The sequence below is a fragment of the Rhinolophus ferrumequinum genome, chromosome 20 (genome assembly GCF_004115265.2).
Source record: "Rhinolophus ferrumequinum isolate MPI-CBG mRhiFer1 chromosome 20, mRhiFer1_v1.p, whole genome shotgun sequence".
Lineage (NCBI taxonomy): Eukaryota > Metazoa > Chordata > Mammalia > Chiroptera > Rhinolophidae > Rhinolophus > Rhinolophus ferrumequinum.
Window position 1 is genome coordinate 8,967,507 of NC_046303.1, and position 25,720 is coordinate 8,993,226.

Genomic DNA, 25,720 nt, shown 5'->3' on the forward strand with positions numbered 1-25,720 from the left:
CGTTCAGTTCACTTTTATCACCTACAGCCTGGGCTCCCACCCTGGTTTTGTTTACGGTTTTAAGGTCAGCACACACTTGTGCCTCGACCCTTATCAGCTCCCCCTGACAACTCTGTCGTCACTGTAAGGCAGGTTGCACCGTTCGTCGCATCCATGAAGCAGGGAGCTGTACTCCGCAGCGTCCCAAATTGCGAGGCCACACGTCGTGGAGTGAACGTTGCACCGCGGCTCGACTTTTCTCCACTCGCCTGCCAGCGGCCGGGCCACCGAGGCTCCAGAGCGCACGCACAGCGCCCCCACGTGGTCGTTTCCGAGAGCCTCCTCCCGGTCTAACCGCCCCCGCGCCGCAGCGCCTGGGCCACGCGGGTTCCGCAGGGCTCCACGCGCAGACTTAATTGGGTCAAAACTTCGGCCGGCGGCTCCCGCCTCGAGATGGGCCCGGCCTTCGTTCCCGCCACTCCCCAAGAGCGGGGCCGCTGCTCCCGGAACGCGGCCTGTGCACTCGCCCCGGCCAACTTCCACGAGGGCCGGGCGCTGGCCGGGGGTCGCGGGGCAGCCAAAGGGCAGACTCCCGCCCGCGCCGGAAGTCAGCGCGTGCGCGCTGGTCGGCCGGGAGCGCGCGTCCGGCGCGGAGGGGCGGCGGGGGCGGGGCCGCGGCCGCTCGAAGGGTGTCCCCGCCCCCGCCCCCCGGCGTTCCGCGGTCGCCGTGACAACCTGAACGGCGGCAGGCGCGCGAGTCCGGCGCCGCCTCCCGGCCGCAGCGCCAGGCAGGCAGCCGCCGCCCGGCCTTGCAGCTCTCCCCGCCTCCCGGCCCCGCGGGGAGGGACCGGCCCGCCCTCCGCGGAGTGTGAGCGGCGCCCGGGCCGCCCAGCCAGCCCGCTGGTCCTCGGCCGCCGTCCGGGCGCGCGCAGCCGGCGGGCGCGACTATGCCAAAATGGTCCTACAGGCGCGGAACAAGCACCGGGAGGCGGCCCCCAAGCCGCCCCAGCCGTCCCGTGCCTCGCAGTCGCCGCTGAGGGGGGCGCCGGACGCCGGCGCCGGGGAGCCCGGGCCCGAGCGCGCGCTTCAGTCCCCCGGGCGCAAGGGCGCCGCGAGCAGGAAGGGGCCCCGCGCCGAGCCCGCCGCGCCGCCCTCCCGGGGCGGTCTCGGGGGGCGCCTGGCAGCCTGGCTGCGCGGGGCGCTGGGCCTGCGGCGCGCGGGGCGCGGCCGGACCTGGACCACGCTCCTGCTAGGTGAGCAGCCCCAGCGCGCGGGCGCCGCCGGCCACGGAACTTTAAGGCGCGGGCCCCCAGCCCTCCTCTCCCCTCCCGCCGGCGCGCCTCCAAGCTCCGCCGGCCGGTCCCAGCCAGTTTGCAGCCCTCTCTGACTTTTCCTGGGACGCCCTTACCTCCTCCTCTTCTCCCCTCCCCTCCGCGCAGCCCGCCCCGTTTCTTTCCGACCCGCTCTCTGCTTAAAAAAAAAAAAAAAAATGGCTCCGAGATCAACAGCTGCCCGGCCTGGCCGCGAACTGGCAGGTCTGCGCTAACGAGACTTGGGCGCTGCCGATTGGCGCGGACCGGCCGCCTTCCCGTTATTGCGGCCCCTGCCCCGGAGGGTACTTTGCTTTGGGATGGAAGCAGTTCCTAGAGCTCAAAGCAGAAGCGTGTTCCTTGTTCTAGAAAGTTGCTTAACTTATAATTAAATTTTAGCGTATGTTTTTTCTAATTCTAAGCTGCAAACATTGCCGGTGGCACTTTGTGATTCTCCTCGGCAAGTCACTTTCCAGGGTATTTTGGGTGCCCAAGCCTTAATCCTCCCTGCTGACCTGCGAACGTTTGGTGTGGCGGACTTCCCACACCCCCGCCCCTTTCCCCGCGGCTGCTATGCACCAAACGGTTGACGTGTAAGGAGGTGCTGCACAAAATAAAGTTGAAACATTCACAGGTTGTGGACCGACTTAAGGTTTCCTTTGTTTCCTGATAGGCATTACGATAAGACAAGTTATAGCAGTTTGCATAACAGGCCTAATTTTTCTAAGTTAGCCAGTGAAGTGCTATAGCATTGCCATTCCTACATAATGCCATTAATGAGCTTTGGCTACTGAATTATTTAACTATTGGTGATTTATCCCTTAGTAGTCTTTCAAATTCCTTTATTGACCCAAGAGAATTTGGAGTTCAATACAGGCCAAGAAATAGAACACAGCAAATTGACTTCCCCTGAGATCACAGCCACCACTAGAAGCCATGCAGTCATAAAAACCCAGCATCGTCACCCTGTGTGTGTGTGTGTGTGTGTGTGTGTGTGTGTGAATGGGCTCAGAAAGATTGATATTATTGGGATACATTGTTTTCCTGTTGTAGATTCAAGCCTAGGAAAATTCAGCATTTTCAATACTGCCCGTTCCTTTTTTTCAGTAGCAAGCTTGAAAAGCCTGCTGCTGTGCAGGTTAGGTAAGTTCACCTTGGGGAGGCAGCATGGTACAGTGGATGAGACAGTCTCCAGCTTCCATTGACACTGGTGAAGTTTGGTTTAAGTTTCTTTCAAGTTATTTCCTTTGTGAACCTTTCCTTCTCTCTGACATGGGATTATCACCTCTCTACTTCCTCCATGGGCACGTGCTGAGGAGCAGAACTACAGAGGATAAAATATGGGAAGGCACATTGTATCTAAAGCATTTCACAAGTGTTAGTTGCTGTTTTAAAAACACATGCATAATACAAATTTGAGATGTGGTGACAGAATGAAATTGCCTTTTTCTTGAATGGCTAGTATAAAAATTTTGTAGTGAAACATGAAATGTCATCACGTCTTCAGGGAGATTACAATAACAAATCAGAATAACATCTATTCCCATTTTCTTTTGTGCACGTTTTCTTGTAATTGCATTTTTATTGAATCTTTTTATATTGGATGGCTTATATTTGTGTTTAGTAATGTCCAAACCTAAATATAGGTTTGTTCTAATATAACAGGGTGGCATTTTATGTAACTCACCTCTTGGGCCATTGGAAGGAGGTACAATGAAGGAGCTGTCCCATATTCTTGGGTGTACTCTGGCCACTGGCCACCAGGTGTGGAGATCAGATGACCACACCAAGGTCTAGAGACTTTCTGTTTTTTGCTAACCATCACATAAGGCCACAGCGCAGCTTGATAGATGAGGGATGTTTGATTCTTTCTCTGGCCCTGTATCCTTGGATCATGCAAAGAGGAGCAGAGGGTAGACATTTTTGAAAGCCGCCTCGTTTCTTCCCTTCTTCCCCCTGCCAGAATGAGTGAGAGTTGAGCCTGGAAACATGTGGTGTGGTGGACTGTTTACAGTAGTTCTTTAGTATGTATGGAACTTTGCTATGACAAAAATTGCTTAATTTATGTTTAAGAAGAAATTTTAAGAGTTGAGGCTCCTCGATATAAGCACAAATTGTTAAGAGGTAGGAACTGACTAGGGGTCCCTAGTTCAGTTACTCTCATCCGTATGTGCTAAGCACTGACGAGGCGCTTGCTAGCTACCAAGGGGGGCCTCTCCACTGTTGGGCAGTGTTAACCATTGTTTAAAAATCCATTTTAGTGAACATCTTTTTCTTATTTTTGACGGTCATTTACTATTTATTTAATGGAAACAGTTGTGAAGAATCATTCTTGAAATGCTTATTTTTAGAGATCTCAACCCAGCAGCTCCCTGTATCCTCCAGGGAGGCAGTGGTGCAGTAAGAACCGTGACAGTGTTTCTCAAACTTTGTTGACCACAGTCCACAGAAAGTGGTACAATTTACACGAAAACTCCTCACACTTCTCAATATGCAACACTGTACATATATGCATGTGTGGTCTATTTATGGATGTCCGTGGCCTGACAGGAAATGATTTAATAAAAGGACTCTTTGCCCAAGTGTGAGCAGGTTTAAGGAATTCACAAAGGATTTTGAGGCACCCAGGGACTGTCAACAATGGGAAGGTGTGACCACCTCTGGGCCTGTAGGGAAAGGGGAGGTTTCGTCAGGGGCTGAACCCAGGGAGAGCTGTGCTGTGAAGGAAGCAGGCTCCCCCGAGAAGAGGGACCCCAAACACTCCTCCGCTCTGAGATCGGCTGGTGCCTCTCTCTGGCCGATCACCTGTGAACCCAGCATCACTGAGCTGACCTTCTGTCATGGCAAATCGTCTCCTCCCCCCTTTTAAAAGGGACACAGTGCGGTTTGCGAAAGTTTGTCCTAATCTCTATTGTTTTTTCAAAACTGGGGCTCTGAGTTGCCATTTATCATCTGATACAGCTGTTATTTTAGAGTTGAGAGAAGAGGGATATGCTTGCTGTACCCATGACCCTTAGCACAGAGGGAAGACACAGGATAGCTGCAGAGGGCTCTGTGTTTCCTTTGGGGAAGTAAAGGATGTCCATGTTAAAGCTGCAAACAGAGTGTGTGGTGAAAGACTATAGTGTAAGACGCCATTTACAAAGCAAACCATTAAAAAATGGACCTGAATATGGACAGGTTAGATGGTAGAAAGGACTGTTGTTTTCCCTTGCATCTGTCCTGCTTCACTCATTGTCATTACCTGCCTGGTTCCTGTGGTCCCTGGCAACTGCACCACTGCTCTCAGCTGGTTCTTTACCCATCGGGCTTCTCAGCCTCAGCACTCACATTTTGGGTCGAATAGTTCTTCCTCTGGGGGGCTGTCCTGTGCTTTGTGGGATGTGTAGGGCGTCGTTGGCCTCTGCTGTTAGATGCCCATAGTGCCTTCCTAGTGTGACAGCCAATGTGTCTGACTCTCAGTTGCCTCATCTTTAAAATAGGGATAATGAGTGCTTCACCTGGGTAAGCTAAAGAATAAATAAAACGACACAAATAAAATAACTGGAGCTTCATTTACATCCACCAGTTACTGAATGTCTGCTGTGCCAGGTGCTGTTTGTTGGGGATAAAATGGAGAACAAGATCGCTGTAGCGCCTGCTTCCCTGGAACTTCCATTCTAGAATGTGGGGGTTGTGGCTGCAAAGAAATAAAAATAATTGCGCGTTGCCGTCAGTGCAGTGGAGGAAAGAAACAAGAGGCTGACACAGAAAAAACAGGAACTACCCACTTGAACTGGGGTCAGGATAGGCCCTGGGAGGGAGAGAGCCTTGAAGCTGAGCTGCACAGGAAGAGATGAGGCACGTAGTAAGGGGAAGAGCATGGCCTGTGCGGCGAGCTGCTGTAGGGCAGAGCTTAGCCTGTTGAAAGAAGACAGGCTGGGGGAGCATCTCCCTAGGTGGGCACGGACCAGGACTGCCTGCCTCAGGAGCGTGGCTTTTGTGGGGAGCCACTGAGGGGGTCACTGGAGGAAAAGACCCAGAACGCCGTCTTATCTTGGGCATGTTGCCTTTGAGACATTTGTGGGAAGTCTGAGTAGAAGTGTCACGTAGGTGGTGGGACATAGGAGAAGAGGTCTTGAGAGGAGACTAACTCAGGAGTCATCAGCACGTGGGTGATACTAAATTCCTGGGGCTCGGTAGTAGCGTCTTCTCCTGATACGGGATTTACTCCGTGCCGGCAGAGTTCTGAGTGCTTTAGATAAATTCACTTACCTTAAACTCATTTAACTGTGAGCTCAGCCCTCCCTGTGACACTGTGACTGTCATACCCGTTTTACCAGATGGGGGATCTGAGGTGCGCAGTGTTAGGTAACTTGCCCCAGATCACCCGTCGAATGTGGAAGGACCAGGATTTGAACCCAGGTAACGTGGCTCCAGACTTCATGCTCTTCATGGCTGTGCTGTGTTTCGTCTATTGTATGGGGCGAGTGTAGCAAGAGAAGAAAGGAAGCCCCAGGATGCAGTTCTGAGAAACCCCAATATTTAGTACTCAGTAAGGGTTACCTTTTGCTGCTTGCTTCTTCAGGGAAAATAAGGAAAGAGGGACCATTCATAGAGATACGGGAATTAGAAGTGGAAAGAGAGCACATTAGGGGTGGCATAGGGACAAGGAAAGCTGAGGACGTGTGAGGCACGGGTCACTGGCCATCCGAGTGGGTTTGCTTTCAAACCCGTAGGCACTCAGCACCAGCTCTGTGGGTGCGTTCATAGGGAGATGTGGGCCCCATACCGTTCCCTGGAAAGTCAGTGAATAGGATGGGAATTTGGCATTTTTAGAGTTTTTCCAGGGTTTAAAACCGTTTTTTTTTTTTTTTTTTTTCCTTTCTAAAACAGACTTCTGGTTAACCCTAAAGAATGTTTATAATCACTTAAACATTATATTATTAAGAGATCCAAATAGATGGGTTCTGAAATTGTGATGTTTATGAGTGTGCAAATAACGTGATGGGTTTAGTTTGTGTAAATGTAAGGATATATTACCAATTGGTAATTGATTTTTGGTCCGTCATATGGCATCAATACTAAAAGCAGAAACAATTTTATATATATGTGTGTATTTGGATGTTGCTAAAATTTGAACTTTAGCTGTTTTATAAGTTTGACACATTTAGCAGCTAGGCTGTATTAATGTCTCAAAGTGTATGTTAGTGAGATACTTATAGGGACTGCAAGAGAGTGGGATAGTTATAAGTGAGTGGGATGGTTATAAATATAAATGAGATATTTATATTATCATAGGGACTGTTTCCAAGTGGGATAGTTTTCAGCTTTATTTCTTTGTTTAGATGTATAAGTGGTGGATTTTAAAAGTATTTCTAAGAATTTCCTCCCTCTCGTCAATGCATCCTTTTGGCTAAATGTACTTGTTAACATTTTCATCCTGAGCTTCCAGTCAGAAGGACAGTAGTGGCTGGAAGCATGGAACCCAGGCTGTGCTCCAGGCCATGTGCACCCAATCGTATGACCTCGGGCCTGATGGGAAAATAAGAGATGTATTTGTCTTCAGAGGACCCCTGGATCTTTTTGCTTAATGTGTGAAAGTACTCTGTAAACTGCACATGACAAACACGTTAGACAAACTCCCACTGTAACTGGGAGTTGCCTAATTTTTTCCTAGCTGTTGTAAGGTATGGTTTTATCAATGCTAAGTATATGGAGGAGATTCATATTAACTAAAGTCAACCTTACAATCATCATCACATAGACCACTGGGAATTTTAGGTTTTACTGGGAGCAGTGGTTTCTTGAAGCTGTGACTGAATTTTAAAGCAGTCCTGCTTCTCACTTTGAGACTCAATGTTTCTATTAATAGAATACATTCCTTTTTATCCCATTCAAAAAAGAAATGTTTACTCTTTTCAAAAAAGAAGACAAATTAAAAGGGCCAAAGCTACCGAGGCTTTTAGTTTGGTGATCGGGAAAACCAAAGTGAAAACAGAAAACAACCATGGAGGCACCTTGGAGAGGATGAAGTCTGAAGAATTAGTGCTAGGAACAGACGTGACCAAGTAAAAACCCTTCTTTCCATGTTGGGTGAAGATGAGACTCAGAGAGGCTAAGTCAGATGAAATCCAAGGACTATTTCTTTTGTAAGAATGACTTTCTTACCAGGGGAAATACAGAATTTGATTTTTAATTTTAATTCTTTTCCTTTCTTAATCATTGTTTTCAGCTATCAGGACTTTGACAATTTTCCCATCAAAGTATTTTTTGAATTTATATTTGCCTTTTCCTAATAGAAATGGTAAAAAATGTAGATTTCCAAGCCCCAAGTGAGATCTATTGAAGGAGGGTCTGTGAGCGTGGGGACCCAGGGATGCATCTTCACATGCACGTCCTAGATCGTTGTTCTCAAGCCCAGTGCACGGCCAAGCGGTGTGTAAAGCTCCAGGCCATTGCAGTGTGGAGACATTGCCCTTAGCAGTGTTTCTAAGCCGCCAGAAGGGTCTTGTGAAAATGTCAACTTGCAGTCAGGGGCCCCGATAGGACTTGAGAGTCTGCATTTCCGACAAGCTCTCAGGTGGTGCCATTACTGCTGGAGGACACCTGGCCCGCAGAGGAGTTAGTTCTCACATTAACGTTTGTGGACAACGACCTCCCTTTTGCTCCAGTCCTTTCTGTACCAGTGATCATTAATCTTGACTGTACATCAGAATCACGTGAATTAAAAAAAAAAAAAATCTCTGGAGTTGCAGAGTTAGGGGCCCTGGATTAATACTCAAGTATCTTTAGTTTCATTTCATGCCGCGATTCTAGTGCAACGCCAGGGTTTCGACCACTGTGGCTCTATTTGCTGCATTAGGATGTTCTCTCTGAAACTTGTTCTGTTTCTTTATTGACGAGCTCAGTGCTTCCCACCCTTTTTCACATCATGGCAGACACATAGAAAATGATAATATTTGTGTGTGTGTGTGGCGGGGGGGCGCGTATACAATGGTCTCTTCAAAGCCTAGAACTTACTGGCCCCAAGGACGCTGGCATTCCCATTCTTGGTACTCCAGGCCCCCTGGTTGGGAAGCTCTGCTAAGACCCTCCTGCTGTTCCTGACACACTGTGTATATAGTGAGTGAGCCTCAGTGAATATCATCTCGTCATTGTCATTACCACTTACATACTGTACCATCAGTATTAGTGGTGGGAAGTCTTTTGTCTCGTTAGCTCCACGTCCACAGCCAGCTTTATTACAACTGTCTTCTTTCTGGCTACCCACCATAAATCCACCTAAGTTGGAATCATAGCTTGAGGTCCCCCCTCCCATCCCACTTTAATAAACCCTGACCTGAGAGGGTCATTACTGATCTGCCTTCTCAGATTTCGTGCAGTTCATACACACTGTGCTATTTGCTCGCGTGCCTGATGTGTTCTCTCATTATTTTGTGTGCCTAAATCTTATCTCTCAGAGATTTTATTTTTAAGTGCACAGATGATGGCTAATATTTCTTTAATGTTCTTCTTGGCTTCTAGGAAAATGCATCGTGTATCTAGTAGGCATTTACATACTTGATGACTTGAAAGAACTTGTAACTCACAAAAATCTAGGTGCTGAGAAGAAGGAAGGAGCTGAGCTTGTGGCATTCCTGGCTGTTTCCTCTCTCCCTAACTGGTCTTAAAAAAATGTCTTGTGACTTCATAGTTACTACATAGAAATTGGGCGTTGTTTCATTCTAGGTCCTATAAACTAGAAATGTGATTTATTTCAATATATTAATTTTATTGTGTATAAATTATATATATATGTATTACATATAATACATAATATATATAACATATATATATATATATATATATATATACACACACACACACACATATATAATGAGAATCTTTGGGCACTTTGGCATGTTTAGGTGTTTAGGTTTTTATTTAATCGAGTACCTTCCATAATTTCTCTTACATGGTGATAGTCATTTAACGGTTCAGCCCAGTGAGGTGCCGGGCAGGATGCTTGGAGTTGTAGGTACTAAGATGAATTAAACACAAGCTTAGCCTCGAGGCTTTTGCATCCTAGCAGAGGAAACTGTGTCCCTGTGAGTAGCTGTTCGGGGGCTGTAAAAAAGCTGGGGTGACAGGACACGCTTCACAAGATGCCATATTGGAATTCCTTGGGCTTTGAAGGATGAATTCGGAATTTTTAGGCCCAGACAAAGGCACTTGGTATTTTAGGGGATTGTGGCCCAGTGCAGCCCGCTGAAGGCTGTGTAGTGGGGATAACCGGAAATAGGCCGGTTCATGCGTGGGCTCCGTGGTATGAGCTATGGGAAGTCCTGGGGATGAGATGCTAGGTCTGTCATGCAGACACTGACGTCATTCTCCAGGGTGAATGGAGATGTGGAACGCGGTGACTTCAGCTTCATTTAAACTCTGAATGGACCCTTGAGAACAGTAAGAAATTGTTAGTAGTATTAGCGAGGAGTTGAAAATAGAACTTGTCAAGGTTGACTTGAAAACCTTGTCCAGTAGATTTAAGGAGCATCCTCAACCTCTTTTGATGTTATTTTGTCACTTGAGGGTGAGGGAGGCTAAAACTCTTCAGAATGCTTTAAGTACGGATTAACCTCAATTTAGGAATAAACTATATTTTTAAAATTTGCAAGTCATTTTGGACTTAGAATGCATTTCCCTATATACAAATGCCCACAAATGGGAAAGAAGGCAGCCCTGTCACCATGGCAGAAAGAAACTGAGATTTGGAATTGGAACCCCTGGGTTCCCATGGTTCTTGCCATTTCCCAGCTGTGTGCCTTTGTAGGAAAAACCTCTTATATGCCAGCTTTTCATTTGTAGATAATGAGAGTAGAAAATGGGAGTAGATACTCGCCAAGGTTGTTGTGAGACTCCAATGAGAGAGCCTGTCAAGGTGCTCTGTGAATTTTAAGTCACATACCAGTTATGAAGCACACGTCAGGAAAAAATTGTCACAAGGACGGGAAAATGTGTTCGTGGCCAGGAATAGATGTCGCCGGCTGCAGTTGTGCAAGAGCCTCCAGCAGGTAACCAGAGGGGCAAACGGAGAAGTAGCCCCCCTTGGCTTCAATGTCTCGCTCTCATACTTTGAGGAGGAAGAGAGAAAGAAGGACTTCAGCGTGTAGAAGACCCATGTGAGGAATCTCAAAAATGCAGATCGCAGTGGTCCTGATGGAGGGGTGACGGAGGGCCTGGAGAAGGATCCAGGACTTCTGAGCCACCTGCTGGGGCGGGGAGCCTTGAAGGAGGGCAGAAGTCAGGGGGACGAGGTGAGAGCTGTGGGCGCTCCTGTGCTGGGCAGAGAGGGAATAGGGTTTAGGAGCTCTTGAGGGTTGATCAAAATGGTAGGGAAGAACCCTCTCCCATTTCTTTCTCGGTTCCTCCTGCCCTCCTTACTGCTGCTGCTGCTGGGGCCAGGCCTGGGAGCGGGGCAAGGGACGTCCCCTCCTCACTTTCCAAGGGCACTGGACGGGCCTGTGTGTGGTGATCCAGAGGGAAAGAACAAAGGCTGCAACTGGTCTTGGGGGCTGCGGCTGGAAGGAGAGGCAGAGGGAGCGCCTGCTGCCACAGGACCATGGGAATCTCGTGGAGGGGAGCACAGTCCTGCACCCCGCTCCTGGTACCCCAGCTCCGGGCTGCAAAGAACAGGCTGTGTAAGCAGCTGGCTGCTCGTAGACCAGGGATCTAATTTGTGCTCAGTCAGTGGGGACTCTATTTTTGGAAAAAACTCTTAGAAAGGAGAGAGAATGAGAATCCATCAAAGTATATTCCACTTTGGTTTATTATGTGGAGTTGATTTAGGAGTATTTCATTTTCCCCCTTAGTTATAGCAAGTTGTATGCATTAATTCAGCAAACATCTGAGTCTGGCTGTATGCTCACCTGCGTGCTCTAATAAAGTTCAGTAAAATGTTGTTTCTAACCTCAGGGAGTTACATTCTATTTTTTGTAAACAAGATTCTAATAACAGAAGAAGAAGACTTTTCAGTGAAGAGGCTGCTCAGATCCCCTAAGACTGAAAGTTGATGTAATATGACGTATAATCTGGCACAAATTTCTTGAATCAGAAAGTGGAAAGAGTGTTTAGTTTAGTTTTAGAGTTGGTCACTTATGTCCTTCCATCAAAATTCTCAGCCATAGGATTGCAATCTTTTGAATTAGACGACAAAGAAAACCTTTTCTTGAACACCTTTTTCTTACCAGAATATGTTTGGATTTTTTTAGAAATGTAGTTTTTTTATATTCTGGTTTTTAAAAATAACTTGCTCTACTTACCGCAGTATCTTAGAATGACAAAATATAGCATATGTGTTAGAATGGAAAAAAAAGAATTGTCAATTTTGTGACACTCCCAAAAGACTATAAACAGGTTGATAATCACTGGAATAAATTTAGAGAAAATCAATTTTAATCTCTGCTGTAGGCAAGAAGGTAAGAAAAGCTCTTTAGGGGTGCCCTCAGAAGTGTTTGTCATTTTACACGTTTGTGCTTGAATTACGTGCTCACAAGGCAGGATCTTCTTTACTTGGGCTTTCAAATGATATATACATATAATTTATTTCAACTTTGAATGGCTCTACATTTTTATATAAAAATAGCTTCTATGAAACATACTGCCTATATCAACAATGAATTGCAACTTCTTTTTCCTTTTAATCTTTAAAGTGAACAAAAGAGGGAGGTGGACTAAGGAGATACTTGAGGGTAAGGAGGTTTTGGCCTTTGCCCCCTTCCTCCACCCTCCTCCAGAGGACTTGCAGCGCGTGGCTCTCAGGGCAAGTTCCTGCCCGCAACTTCCTTTTCTCTGTGTACCGGCTTGGTTTCCTTGGGCAAGTGACTGAAGTTCTCTGGGCCTCTGTTTTTCATCTGTATACTGGGGAAATATTTGTACCTACCAGATGGGATAGTTGTAAGGATTTGTTGCGTTAGTTCAAGTAAAACACAAAGTGCCTGGCATGTAATGAGAATTCAAATGTTAACTTCTTTGTTATTATTACTAATAATTGAAATGAACAAAGGAATTCAAAACGTTGGGCATATTATGAATTGACTATGAAAGAGTGCCATTGAAATGCCAAGAACTCCCAGAATCTTTTAGTGCTGCAGGAGTTGAGTTACAGGCAGTAAAGTACCTTCCATCCTTCTCCTGAGAAATTGTGGTATCCTGAGGAAGTGGAGGGATGATGACCTTGAGAAATCCTCCTTATCCCTCCAGGATTGTGAGGGTCAAGGGCTCATTTAAAGGCCTCATGTGGCCTGCCTTGCTGTGACAGTCAGCAGAAGACAGGATGCCTTCTTTTAGAGAATTGTTCATGTTGTTCTAGAAGTTGATTATTGTCAAATGGGAAGAAGAAACTAAAGTAAAATTATAAAATGGGAGCAGCATTATTATTTTAAAATAATACTGCTGAAAATGGAGAATTGAGGATGATAAACCAAAAAATACTAGTAAATGAGCCCAAAATAAATACACTTCAAAAATAAATATGTGTACGTTAACAATGTCCAGTAAAGTATAATGGAAAAACTTTTTTATGGATATTAGCAGAAAAAAAAATGTTAAACTCCCAGGAAGACGTAATAAGAAATACGAATTGACTGTGTGTTAAATATGTGTTAACTCTACTAATAGGATTTTTGTCAAGGGCAATTGAAAAGCAAGATGAGTAATTGAAGGTATATATCATGTTTATGGATGTGAATATACGGATTTGTATCGTAAACATGGAGATTCTTCCCAAATTAATTTATAAATGAAATCCCAATTACAATCTCAAAGGGATTACCAAAGTATAAGTATGACAAACCTTCAGTATGATAATGGTGGCATTTACATTCGGTTGGGAAAGAATGGCTTCCTCAGAACATGATAGTTAGATCATTGAGAAAATAAAGCCCAGATTTTATTATGGTGGGGTGAAATCTTTAACCGAAAAGGAAGTAGATGGTAGATTTGTCAATAAGAAAAAAATCAAAATTTCTAAATGTCAGAGTGCCATATACAAACAAATGTCAAATGACAAACCTAGTTAAATATTTGCTGTTTCACAAGAGTGACTCTGTCTTTTATAAACATTAGTATCTCCTAGGCAAAATGCATTCTTTTTTTAAATATAAATACTTCTTTAAGAATAAGGCAAAAGATCTGAGCTATTTGGTTTTCATTTCTAAGAGTATTTTGATAGTTGAATTCCTTACTTAGTAGTTACTTAATCAGAAGCCTGCATAGAATAAGACGAATTTTGTGATGTAAGAAAATTGAATCGTATTTTATGGATTCATCTTAATATGTTCATTGTACTTGGACAGAAAGCAAACTATTGATTCTTTTAAGTAACAAGAATTCAACAGAGTAAATTTTAAAGATATAATTGGCTTTATTGAATGATTCATGAGTCGGGCAGCATCCCATCTAGGAAGTAGAAAGGAGCTCCACTGAGCTGTAGAAGAGGAAAGGTTTTTAAAGGCAGAAAGGGGGCAGAAGAAAGAAATTATTAGCAAAGCGTGCATTGTCTCAGGTAAAGCTGTCCTTACCTGGGGAAGGACAAGGGGAAGGGAAGAGGCCTATCTGTGGACACCTCAGTAGTGCTGCCCAGGTAGTTCCAGGTTGACTGGTTAAAGGGTACATTCCTGGAGAAGCTGAAGCTGCAATTAGGTTAGGTAGTAAGTCTTGGTTTGCTCACTTGGTTAGCACAAGTTACTCCATTTTGGGCCTGTTGTCTGTTTGTTTTTGTTTTGTTTTTAATAATTCTCATATGAGAATGATTTCATTATTAGCTTGTTTTCTCTCTGACATTTTCCTCCTTTTCCCTCTCCATCCATTTGTTCCTTCTCTACTTATTTCATAAAAAATAGTAAAATTTTTCATAAATTCAGATATTGCCGCAGTGTATAAAAAGTGATAATTCCCTGTTTTTATCCATCCCCAGTCCTGTTCCCTGAAGTCACCATATTTCTTTATTCTAAAGGACCTCTCCCCTAAGTTACCTCTCACCACTGGTTCTGCTCCTCTCACAGTTCTGCTGTGGAAGTTCTCATCAGACGGTACCTTGTACAGTCGTTGGCAAATTATAGGCCCTCGTGTATTTTGTTGAAGGAGAGAGTGAATGAAAATGGTAGACATGTGCCATTAGACATGTGTAAGGAATTATCTTTTACAGTCCAGCCTATTCGTTGGATTGTAAGCATAGCCCTGGGGCTTCTTTTGAAGAGTCAGTTAGTATTCCTCCCCGATCCCTTGAAAGTCCAACACTTACACATCCCAAACTTGACCCTACTTATATTTGTAACGCTTTTCTGTAAATTGAAAACATTTCTTTATGCTAACATAATTTCATTTTTTTTTCTTCCAGCTGCCTTTGCAGCCTTGTTGCACTGGTAAGATTGCTCTTCTCCTGTGGTATATTTTATGCACGTTTGTACTTTACCATAGCTACTTCCCATATGTAAAGGAATAATTTCATATGTAAAGGATGAGTACATATTATCATATGCTACACGCTAGTCTGGAAAAGTAGTTTAATTGCTAAATCAGGGTCAGAAAATACATATTTTCTAATAAAAAAGAGATTCATTATTAAAGAGGTTATATATGAAACTACTTTGCTTAACATTAGTATAGTGTTCATGTTGAGAGGAAGATTAATTTTTTTAATCTTCTGGATAGAGAGAAATATGAATTTCATTAATCAGACATTTCTGAAATGGAAACCCAATGACATTTATCGTTTGTATTTTTATTGTACTTAAAATATCATTATTTTGGTTCATTCTAATTTTAATATCTAATTTGAATGTTTTCTTATAGAGATAAATTTTAGTATAAATGTAGGACATACTGAGTGGAAAAACAAATATGGGTACCACTATTTGAGTTGTATTACAAAATTATCTGCAAATTTATAGATATTTTTAGTTTTGCTTTTAGAGTATTATTATTTTTTTTTTAAATAACACGTAGAGTAAGTTTCAATACTTGCTTTGTCACACTTTTGTTTTTGCAGGAGCCATATAACACACCTTTTTGAAAATGATCGGCATTTTTCTCACCTCTCAACATTGGAAAGAGAGATGGCTTTTCGCACTGAAATGGTTAGTTTTCACGTGGTATTTTATTGTTGCATTTTAGGAATCTAAAAATTTTAAGCCTTTTCGTATGGCAATTTTCAAAGATGTTCAGTAGAAAAAGTCGACACCTCCCATCTACCCATCCTAATCTTAAACACCTGAGGACACAGCCATTTTTTTCCATCTACACCTCTACACACCCATCTTTTTAATGAAAGCTTCAGATACTATATCATTTCATCTGTAAATACTTTCAAACATGGATCTCAAAAGAAAGGACTTTTTTGTTAACCACAGCACCATTGTCACAATTGAAAACAATGAACAGCTGTTGCTTAATTATCATCAAATATCAATCAGTATTTGAATGCTCAGTTGGCTTTTCTTTCTTTCCCTTTTTTTTTTTTTAACAGTTGGTGTGTTGGTATGTTTGAATCAGGATCCAAAACAGTGTTTATACATTGCATTTAGTTGATTCAGCTCTTTAAATCTTTAAATCTATAAATTTTTCTTCCCATTTTTGTTGTTTTGTTTACCTTGCTATTAATTTTTTGAAGAGTCCTGGCCATTGGTCCTGTAGAATTACACACAGTAATTCATGTTATCTATTATGTCCTACACTCCCAAGTTTCCTGAAAATTGATAGATAAGAGTCTTGGTAGCCGAAGGTTTGATTTTTGGGGGGAGGGCAGGAATACTTCATAAGTGGTGCTATGCATTTATTGTACCATATGAAGAGTCACACAATATCTGGTTGTTTCACTTTCTGTGATGTTTTGATTGATCAGTGGCTTTATGTGTTATCATGTTGATCCCTCCATGATAGCCTAGCCATCAGCCTAGAGCAGTTATTTCATTAGGATTTCCAAATGGTGGTTATCCTGTTATCTTTCTTCTACATTATTACCTGTAATTCCTATAAAGAAGAACTTTCCTAAAATACCTCTTTGGTTTTTCTGAGGTACATTCATACAGGTAAGACAAGTTACTGCTTTATTCTTTCTAGTTACCACTTTTCAGAAAAATGAGTTGGTTGCCTAGCATCTTCTCCTGGTGACTAACGGAGTTCCTTCTTTTAGAGCAGCATTATCATCTGATGGATTTGGACATGTTTTGTAAACTTACCTGTCCCTAGGTGGTGAGAATCCTGGAAGTTGGCTCTGTGTTCCTTGACATGACCTCACTAGTATTCTACAGCTTCCTTGCTTTCCGGTACTATAAGTCATTTGATCTCCTGACCCAGAATCCAGTTTTCCAAGAAGCCCCAATTCCTTTCAGTGGCAAATGGTATTTAGAGAGCACAGTGCTGCTATTTTATACCAGATTGGTCCTTTTAGTGAACAGAATTAGGAAACAATTTTTTTTAAAAGAAAGTAAATCATTAATATATATTCATATTTTTAAGTTCAAATTTAGGATTAGATTGTTTTTATTTATTTTATATTAAATTTGTATCTTTTCTGTCAGCCTGAGAATCTTGGTGTGAAAGTACTTACTTTTGAGGAATAATAGTACCAATCATTAGTACCAATAGTACCAATATCATTAAAATATGATTTCTGAGAACAATTTAAGACTTTCTCACATTTCTTTTTGACTTTAGGATATATTTCACTATATATACAATAAAATTACTATATCTTACAGTTATTAGAAATCCTCCTAACTTGATAGTTAATTGTTTTATTTTTTGTCTTTTCATATTTAGCGATTAAAAATGTTTTGTTTTACAATTAAATAAGATATTTACATGATTCCATATCAAACCTACAAAACAAGGTAGGTTGTAATAGGGATGTCATAACGAAGTGTAATAAGCTGGGTGGCTTAAAAGAGCAGAAATTTATTCTGTTACAATTCTGGAGGCCAGAAGTCTGAAATCAAGGTGTCGGTAGGGCTGGGTTCCCTCTGAAAGCTATAGGGGTGAATCCTTCCTGGCCTCTTCCTGGCTCCTTGTCATTTCTGGCCAACCTTAGTGCTCCCTGGTTTGCACTGGGCATGCAGTCGCTCGGTTTCTGCCTCTGTCATCCTGTGGTCTCTTGTCCTGTGTCTCTGTGTCTAAATCTCCCTCTTATTATAAGGATACCAATTATATTGGATTGTTAGTCTATCTTATTCCAGTACAACCTCCTCTTCACTTGTTTACATCTGCAAGGACTCTGTTTCCAAATTAGGTCACATTCACAGGTTCCAGTGGACATGAGATTTTGGGAGACATTATTCAACCCAGTACAGTAGGAAGTTAATTTTTAAAACAGTGACATGAGAACTAGAACCCTATAGTATCAAGAAGCATTTTTTCCTTTTTCAGTAAATACCTGGGTAGGCGGATCACTTTCGTATTCATGGTGCTTAAACCCGTGTTACAGTTTGGCAGCTCATGGTTCTGGCTACCGGGGTAGCTCTAGGCAAAATTGTACAGAAGACGGAGTTTCTTTCCTGTGTTTTATCAGTCTTGCTTTCATACTGCCATTTATACTCCCTCATAAGGCTTCTCGGTTTTTGTCCCATGTATTATTCCAACCTTGACCTTTCCTAATTAGCATGTCAAGCTAAAAACTTACCTATTTCCGTTAAAATGGGAGCACCACCACTGTCCCTCTGCCCCATACCCCCAGTCCCACCGGGTTTTGACCTTATGCTGAGCTGATAGGAAGGAAAATAGCCTTTGAAATTAGTTGGCATTAGAATGTAATACGTCGGTGTTTAGTCATCCTAATATATTTGCAGTTTTACATGTAAATCTGGAGGGAAGATGGCTGATAGTGCCATTTTGGGGATTCAAATAAGCAGTTAGGGGAAACATTTTTGGCTAGGGAAGAATCTTTGGTTCATGGTAAGTTTAAGTTCCATAGTGAACCGCTCATCACTACTCATTCATAAGACAGCCTTTTCTAACAGTTACATTCTTATGGGTTATAGGGTTTTCTTAAAGGAAGTATGCTGTCTGCGTTATACTATTTTTTAAATGTTGAAACTATTTTTGCAGCTATTTTGAGCTCGATTGCTTCAGTGAAGACAACGTTATTCTAAAACATGTAGGTTTTTTTGCAACCTAAGAATTTGTCAGTGGTTAGAAGTCTGGAATTGATTATAGTTATTATTTGCTTGCTTGCTGTTTCAAAAACGGTGTCTTTTAACTTTTTTTAAGCTAATAGGTATACTAATTATGTCATTTTTATTACAACTGTAACGTGCTTATTTCAGGGATTATATTATTCCTACTTCAAGACTATTGTGGAAGCACCCTCATTTTTGAATGGAGTATGGATGATTATGAATGATAAGCTGACTGAATACCCCCTTGTTATTAATACGTTAAAAAGGTTCAATCTTTACCCTGAGGTAAGTTACTTTTTCAATTGTAAACGTTTTTTTTTAACTTTTTAAATAAGTGTTATTTGTATTAAATGTTACTTCTAAATCTAAGGTATGATTCAATACATTAAATTTTATTTCATTTCTGAAAAGAAAACATATGTCTTTTCTTGGAAAGGACTCTCATTATTAATTTTGAAGGGCTTTAAAGTGATTCTGTGGGAACTATTTTGATTGTGTCATTTAGAAAACGTGAAAATCGTCCAGATTCAGTGTGCTTGTAGGGATTAGAGCAGGGGAACGCCATTACTTTCACACGTCATTTGCCAAACTGTTTCTTCCGTAGCTGAGATTCCTTTAACTGAATGTTCTTTCTCTGGGTGGGGGTGGGGGAAAGGTGGTCCCACCCAGGAGGTGAGGGAGGAAGGCAGTGATGTCAGTAACTTCTCTTGGCCTCTCCCTGACCGTCCCTGTCTTCATGTGACACCTCCCTAAGCCTTCTCCAGGGCTGAGCTGAGATGTGCCTTCCTCAAGGAAGCCCTCCTGGACTTGACAGGAAGTTCTCCAGTTAAGCACACTCCCCCCTTCTTAGCATGATGCTGCCCTAGCCAGCCCAGCCTGAGCCAGGGCCATGGCTACCTTGGTCTCTGCAGGGCACCCAGGCCCAGGCTCAGTGCCAGCACGTAGCAGGGCTCTGGGTCATCCCCCATGGAGTGTGAAGACTTGAACTACCAGATCATTGAGTTAGCCTGATTGATGAATGAGCTGGAGGAGATGGAGACCAATAAGTAACCTCCAAGGTTCAGTGTTTTCCCACTGATCTCCTTACTGCTTATGGAGTCTTTTCTGTAACCATGTGCACATTTACTTTCACAGAAATAGGATCACACAAAGAAATTGGCATCACATGGCATATGGTTTTGTAAAATAAGTTCCTTTTGTCTTTTAAGACTATTTATAGCCACCTTCCTCTGTCATTTTTTTCTTCCACAGCATCATTTTTAATGGCTATTTTTTTGCACAATATACCATTGTTTATTTAGTTCATCATTCATGAAAATTCTGCTTGTTTTTGACCTTTTAAAATATTCTAAAGCTGCGGGAAGCATCTTTAAAGCTGGTTTTACACATATCCTTATTTTTTTACACTATAAATGCGTTGATGTGGAACTATTTAATTCAACAGAATATGCATTTTGATGATTGTGGTACATGTTGCCAAAATGCTTTCCAGATAGGTTATACTAATTGAAATTCCCACCAGTGTTGTTTTTGAATATGCTTATTTACCTGAATCCTTGCTAATTTGTTTAATCGTTTGCTCTGTGCGTTTGTGTGTGTGTTTGTATCAGTCATTCAATGCTATTTATAAAAAATTCATTTTCACTTTTAAAAATAATGGGTTGTTCGTGTCCTTTGTCTATATTTTCATTGAAATTTTATAAGAGCTCATTTATTATATGGAAGATGTTAACACTATGTTGCACAGATAAAACATGTTCCCCAGCTTTTTGTTTGCCTTTTAGCTTTGTGTATGTGTATGTATTTTTTTCTGTAAAGAAATGTCATATGTATGAATCCTTTTAATTTATGGTTTTTCTTTTATTCTTATGTGTAAAACATCTTCATTCTTTTTAGTTGTTAGAGTTATGTTTTTGATATTTGCATTTTTAATTTACCTAGAATTTGTGTAGTGAAAGGTAGGAATGTAATCTTATGTTTTTTCACAATGGTCTTCTGTGAAACCTAACACTTTGATGAGTGGTGCATCTTCTTCCTATTAATTTGAAAAAGTGTTCATTGTTATATACAACGTTATTATACATATGTGTTCGCGTTTGTTTTTGGACTTTGTGTTTTAGTATCGCCTTAGGTTGAGGTCCCCAGAAGCAGACTTTGAGATGGAGGTCTCCATGCAGAAAGTGTATAGGGAGGAGCCCTTGGGGTCAGTGCCTGACGGGGAAGAGGAAGCAGAATAAGGCAGGAGGAGTTGGGCTGTGACCAGTCACAGCAGAGGACTCAGCCAGTCCCCTGGGAGCTCTGGAACTGGGGCAGCCCTGCAGGATTGTCCTACCTGAGGCAAGGGCCCTGGCTGGCCTTCACCCTCCCCCGTTGACTAGTCAGACAAAGGATGCTGTTTTCCTTGGGTAGCTGGTGTGACCTTTCGTGAATTTACTCTCCTTAGCAAAGGGTAGTTCCCAGAGAGGGACTTTGCTGAGAGCTGTCAGCTACCAACCCTCCCAGCTGCTGGGGGGCGGGAGAAGGAGCGCCTCAGCCCCAGAGGGGGCCTGGGCCACCACTGGCACAACCCCTACTGTGACCTGTCTGGCTGTTCTTGTGCCACTAGCACTGTTTTAATGGTAAGGAGTATATTTTAACATCCGTTCGGACCTTCTCTTTAGTTGTCTCCTTTTGGTATTCTCCTGGATAACAGTTCTAGGCAGACACGTCGGATTTGGGTTAGTATTGTTTTAAGAATGAATTAGAGGGAGAGCTCATATCTTGAAAAATTAGATCTGTTCGGGAAGACATAGTATCTTTCAGTTTGTTCAAATCTTTTATATTCCTTAGTAGAATTCTATAGTTTTTGAACATATAAATTTTGCATGTTCCTGCTTAGGTTTTATTCTTGCCTGTGGGTGAACAGTTGAGGCCTCACCAGTGCAGAGTGTGTGTAGGGGGGTGTGAGGCTCTTCTTACTAGATTTCAAAATCCCCCAGTGGTTGGTACCAGAAGGGAAAATTTGATAATTAGCAAGTATTTTAAAAATAGTTCAGTAATGGAACTGTTAAGGACAATATCTTTTCCCATAATGTCTCTATTTCTTTAAAATCAGGTAATCTTAGCCAGCTGGTACCGGATTTACACCAAAGTAATGGACTTGATTGGCATTCAAACCAAGATATGTTGGACGGTTACCAGAGGGGAAGGACTCAGTCCAATTGAAAGCTGTGAAGGCAAGTTTCTGTCTGTGATATCGTCTAGTTATCTGTTGCAGTAGAATAAAGTTACCCCAAACTTATGGTATAAATAGCAACCATTTTATTATGCTGATGAATTCTGCAGGTCAGGATTGTGGGAAGGGCGTAGTAAGTCTGGTTGTTCCCATGATGTCAGAGGCCTCTGCTAGACTCAAATGGCTGGGGAAATTGGAATTACCTGGGGGCTGCTACACTTACATTCTGGCTCTTGGGCTGGGGTGGCTGCAAGGGCTCAGCTGGGACTGTCAGCTGGAGCACCTGCATCTCCCGTTCCATTCATCTCGAGCTTTTCTATAGCATGGTACCCCAGGGTAGTCGGGCTTTCCTACAGTATCTCAGCGCTCAAGCTGGGCACTACGTGGCCTCGTATGACCTAGCCTCAGAAGTCTCGTACAATGGCTTCTGCCATACTCAAGCCCAACCAGACTCAAAGCTGAGGTGCAGACCCCATACTTCTGCAGGAGGAGTGTCTGAATCTGCAGCCCTCTTTTAAAACCACACAGGTACTACCCTCTTCCATCTATGTTTTGCAATAATGTCTTATATTCGTTTGGGAACCAAGGCAGTCAGTTGGTGCATAGTGTAACCATTTTTAAAATAAGCATGTTTTAATATAAATTGCTGGACACCTACAGTAACTTATAAAACATATGTTTTGTTTATTTTTAAAGGACTGGGAGATCCTGCTTGCTTTTATGTTGCTGTAATTTTTATTTTAAATGGACTAATGATGGCATTATTCTTCATATATGGCACATATTTAAGGTAAGACTATTAATTGAAAATATTTTAATATGCATTTATAATAATATATATTAGAATAATACAAATAGTGAGATTATCATTAACTTTTGGTTCAACTTTAGCAATGTCCTTTCTAATATCTACTTGTAGATACAAAATGACTTCCCATTTGGACGGTTTCACCATTGTCACGGCTAGCCAAACTGAAAATAATTTTAGAGGCTTAAATAGAAGAATAATTTTTAAATATTCATAGGCATCTGAGCATCAGCAATATATATTGTTTCCACAAACTATAAAGGGAAGGACCACCCATTGCAAATGGTGTTAATGGCTCTTTGCTAATGTTAAAATAGAAACACGTTTTATGCAGATATTTACTGTCTGACCTGACTTGCTTTGTAGTGGAGCAACATTCCTAAAGCTGAAGACTGACACATTTTCTAAGGGTTTTAATGTTTATTTCTCTCTTTTTTTGACTATGCCCCACCTTGTATACTTGTTGAACTGTTTTACCATGAGAGTATCTTTAGAATTCTTTCTTTTTACTGCTTACGGATCCTTTGTAGTACAGCACTAGGAGCATAGGCGTATGATTTTCAGTTGGAGTGAAGGAGCTTGAATCTGCTGTTCTCCCATTATCTTCTTTGCTTTGGAAGTGTGGCATTTTCATTTTAGTACCTCAAAGACCTGTTGAATTCTTAGCTCAGTGTTTGAGTATGCAGCGTTCCTTGACAAATGTTTATCAAATGAGCTAGTTATTAGATCAATTTAAAATACATTTGCATATAGATTTAAGGTACTTTGATGTTAACATTTCTGACTAAGCTCTAAGAAAGTTCTTTTAGTTATTTAATTGGGGGAGGCTGAAATGAAAGTGCACCATTAAAAGATGATGTGAAAATTTTTGGTTTTGAAACGACACAGAAATAACTTAACCTAAGTAGGTGGTAATCAGGAGAGGCGGCTGACTTAGGGAAAGTGAGGCCAGTGTGTATCATGATGAACCAAAAGAAGAGAAACTTGGGGCCATTTATTCATTTTGCTGCGTACTGCCCATCCGTCTTGTTGATAGCTTTATTATATTGGGGAGATTAGATGTTAACTAAGAGAAGTTAAAATGTGGAACATGGCATTGCCAATTTGCTAATATATAGTTATGCTACTTTTTTCATTGAAGGAAGAATCGCTATATATTTATTAAAGTCATCATTCAGTATCATTCTCTTAAAAATGCCTGTGACAACCATCATTTCAAAGACTGAAGGTACAATTTCTGTTGCAGAGAATTTCCCTGGGTGTCTGGCTATCCTGGGCTGTCATGATTAAGACTGGAGGACAAAAGAGCTTTATGGAAGCTCTAAATCATGGGCAGAACCTGTTAACATTGAGTTTTAATATAATTTGAATCAGTGACGTGGGAAGAACTTAGAATCACTGCCAGTTCTTTGGTTTGCCTTTAGATATAAAAGAACATATAATGTAACAGGTCTTTCAGGGTTGTGATGGGGTGGTGAAGTGTTTTATCAGGTTAACTGAAATGGAAGACAGACAGAGTTTTTAAGAAGTGATTGGGAAGGAAGAAGAAGACCTAAGTGAGTTAGGAGGCACTGTCTTCTATGTGAGAATAGAGTAAGGGAACATTTACAAGGCACTAGAAGAATGCCTGCCTTCATACAATATTTTTTAATTGAATGAAGTGAATAAACTATGGAAAAGAAAAACTTAGCTCTTGGTTGCCATATATGAAAAGCACAATAATAATATATGATTATCTATCACATATGCTTTACTGGCCTTTACCAGTTCAGGAATTCTTCTCCAATGGACCCTTGTGAAGCTTTCCCGCTATAGACTGTTCGTTTATTGAAGAAACACAGCTATAGCACTTTATGTACCAACTCTAGTCTAAGCTCTTTACAGTCATACTCTTTACGATCATACACTCATTTAACCCTGAGGATTAACCCTCTGAGATAGATTAACCATTTGATAGATGAGGAAACTGAGGCATGAGGACATTAAATATGTCTCCCAAGGTCATATAGCTAGTCAGTTGCAGAGTTGGGATTTGAACACAGGCTCCAGTGTGTGTGTTTTCAACTGCCGTGTTCTGCTATCTTTATGAATACATTTGAAATCTTCTTTCTAATAGTAACTCAGTTATTTGCAGCTTTAGTTAATATGTATTCAAAGACACCAAGTAATGAAGAAAAAGCTGTTCATTTCCAAAGAGAGTAGAATTTAAATTTCAAAAAAACGTTTTTATAAAAATATTTCAAAAGAACATGGCACTTAGAAAGATCTAGACTTAACACTATCTTTTCTGGAATAGTTCATTTCCTAGAGGTTCTGAGGTTGCCAGGATTTTGCTGTTCTTACACTAGTACTTCTGTAGGCATTGTTTATTTTCATTTGATATGTAGAAGTTTACTCTTTCTAGTGTTTCCACTTACTAGGATCCTATTTTGCTCCATTTTTAGTTCTCATACATGTGTGTGATTTTATAGTCATTCTAATAGTTTCTCCATCAATTAATTTTTCTTAGAATCATTTTTTTGCTGTTTTATAAATTTGAATGACAGGTAACATGTTGTGTGTGGCCTTTCTGTTCCCTTGAATGTCAGTTTTTGTGATCATACATCTCTCCCTGATTTGTCATCCTCCACATCGTATTGTGTTCCTAACACCAGAATTTTGAACGGTTCGACAGTTTCTGGTGGTTAAGTTTGTTTTTTGAAAGGTTCTCTTCTAATGGCTTGGTTTCCAAGCCAAAATTAGTAAAATGTACTGTTTTGTTTCCTTTCATGGTGAATACGAACATCTGTTTTAATGTTACCTGGAAATTTCTTATGATTTTTTTTTCCCTCATAGCTTTTTGTCTGACAAATATCAACAAGTATCCATATAAATTAATTGAACAATTTTCTTTCTGTTACTTTGTTCGACGGCTGGGTATGATATTACTAGTATGTTTTAAAAATTAGTTGTCATTATTTTGTGCACACATAAACGACTGTGGCATTGTTTGACTCTCTGTGATGAAACGAAGCAGCTGTCCCTTGCCCCATCTGTCTCTACGATCCACCATCCCTTTGTCCAGAAAAACCACTTTCAGGTCTCTGAAACCTCAGTGATTCTAGTGTGTAAACCAGTAGCCCATATTTACATTATTATGATGGTACACATATTGCTTGCTGCCGAGTCCAGAGTATAAATCATCGTTTACTTGGTAACATATTTTTTCCTGTAGTTTTCTATATGCCAGGTAACTCCAAATCTACAACTGAACTGTAAAACTTTTATACTTTGCCAA

At 41.7% G+C, this 25,720-nt stretch overlaps 1 protein-coding gene across 2 annotated transcripts in view; it reads left to right on the forward strand.

Annotated features, from left to right (window-relative positions):
* The first annotated feature begins 871 nt into the window (after positions 1–871).
* Positions 872–25,720, forward strand: part of DPY19L1 (dpy-19 like C-mannosyltransferase 1) — a 72,638-nt gene continuing 47,789 nt past the window's right edge. For both annotated transcript variants that reach the window (XM_033088293.1, XM_033088294.1), the window contains exons 1-6: positions 872–1,232; positions 14,647–14,671; positions 15,298–15,385; positions 18,569–18,706; positions 21,516–21,636; positions 22,332–22,425. In XM_033088293.1, the coding sequence (XP_032944184.1) occupies positions 935–1,232; positions 14,647–14,671; positions 15,298–15,385; positions 18,569–18,706; positions 21,516–21,636; positions 22,332–22,425 (764 nt within the window). In that variant the 5' untranslated portion in view covers positions 872–934. The remainder of the gene's footprint in view (positions 1,233–14,646; positions 14,672–15,297; positions 15,386–18,568; positions 18,707–21,515; positions 21,637–22,331; positions 22,426–25,720) is intronic.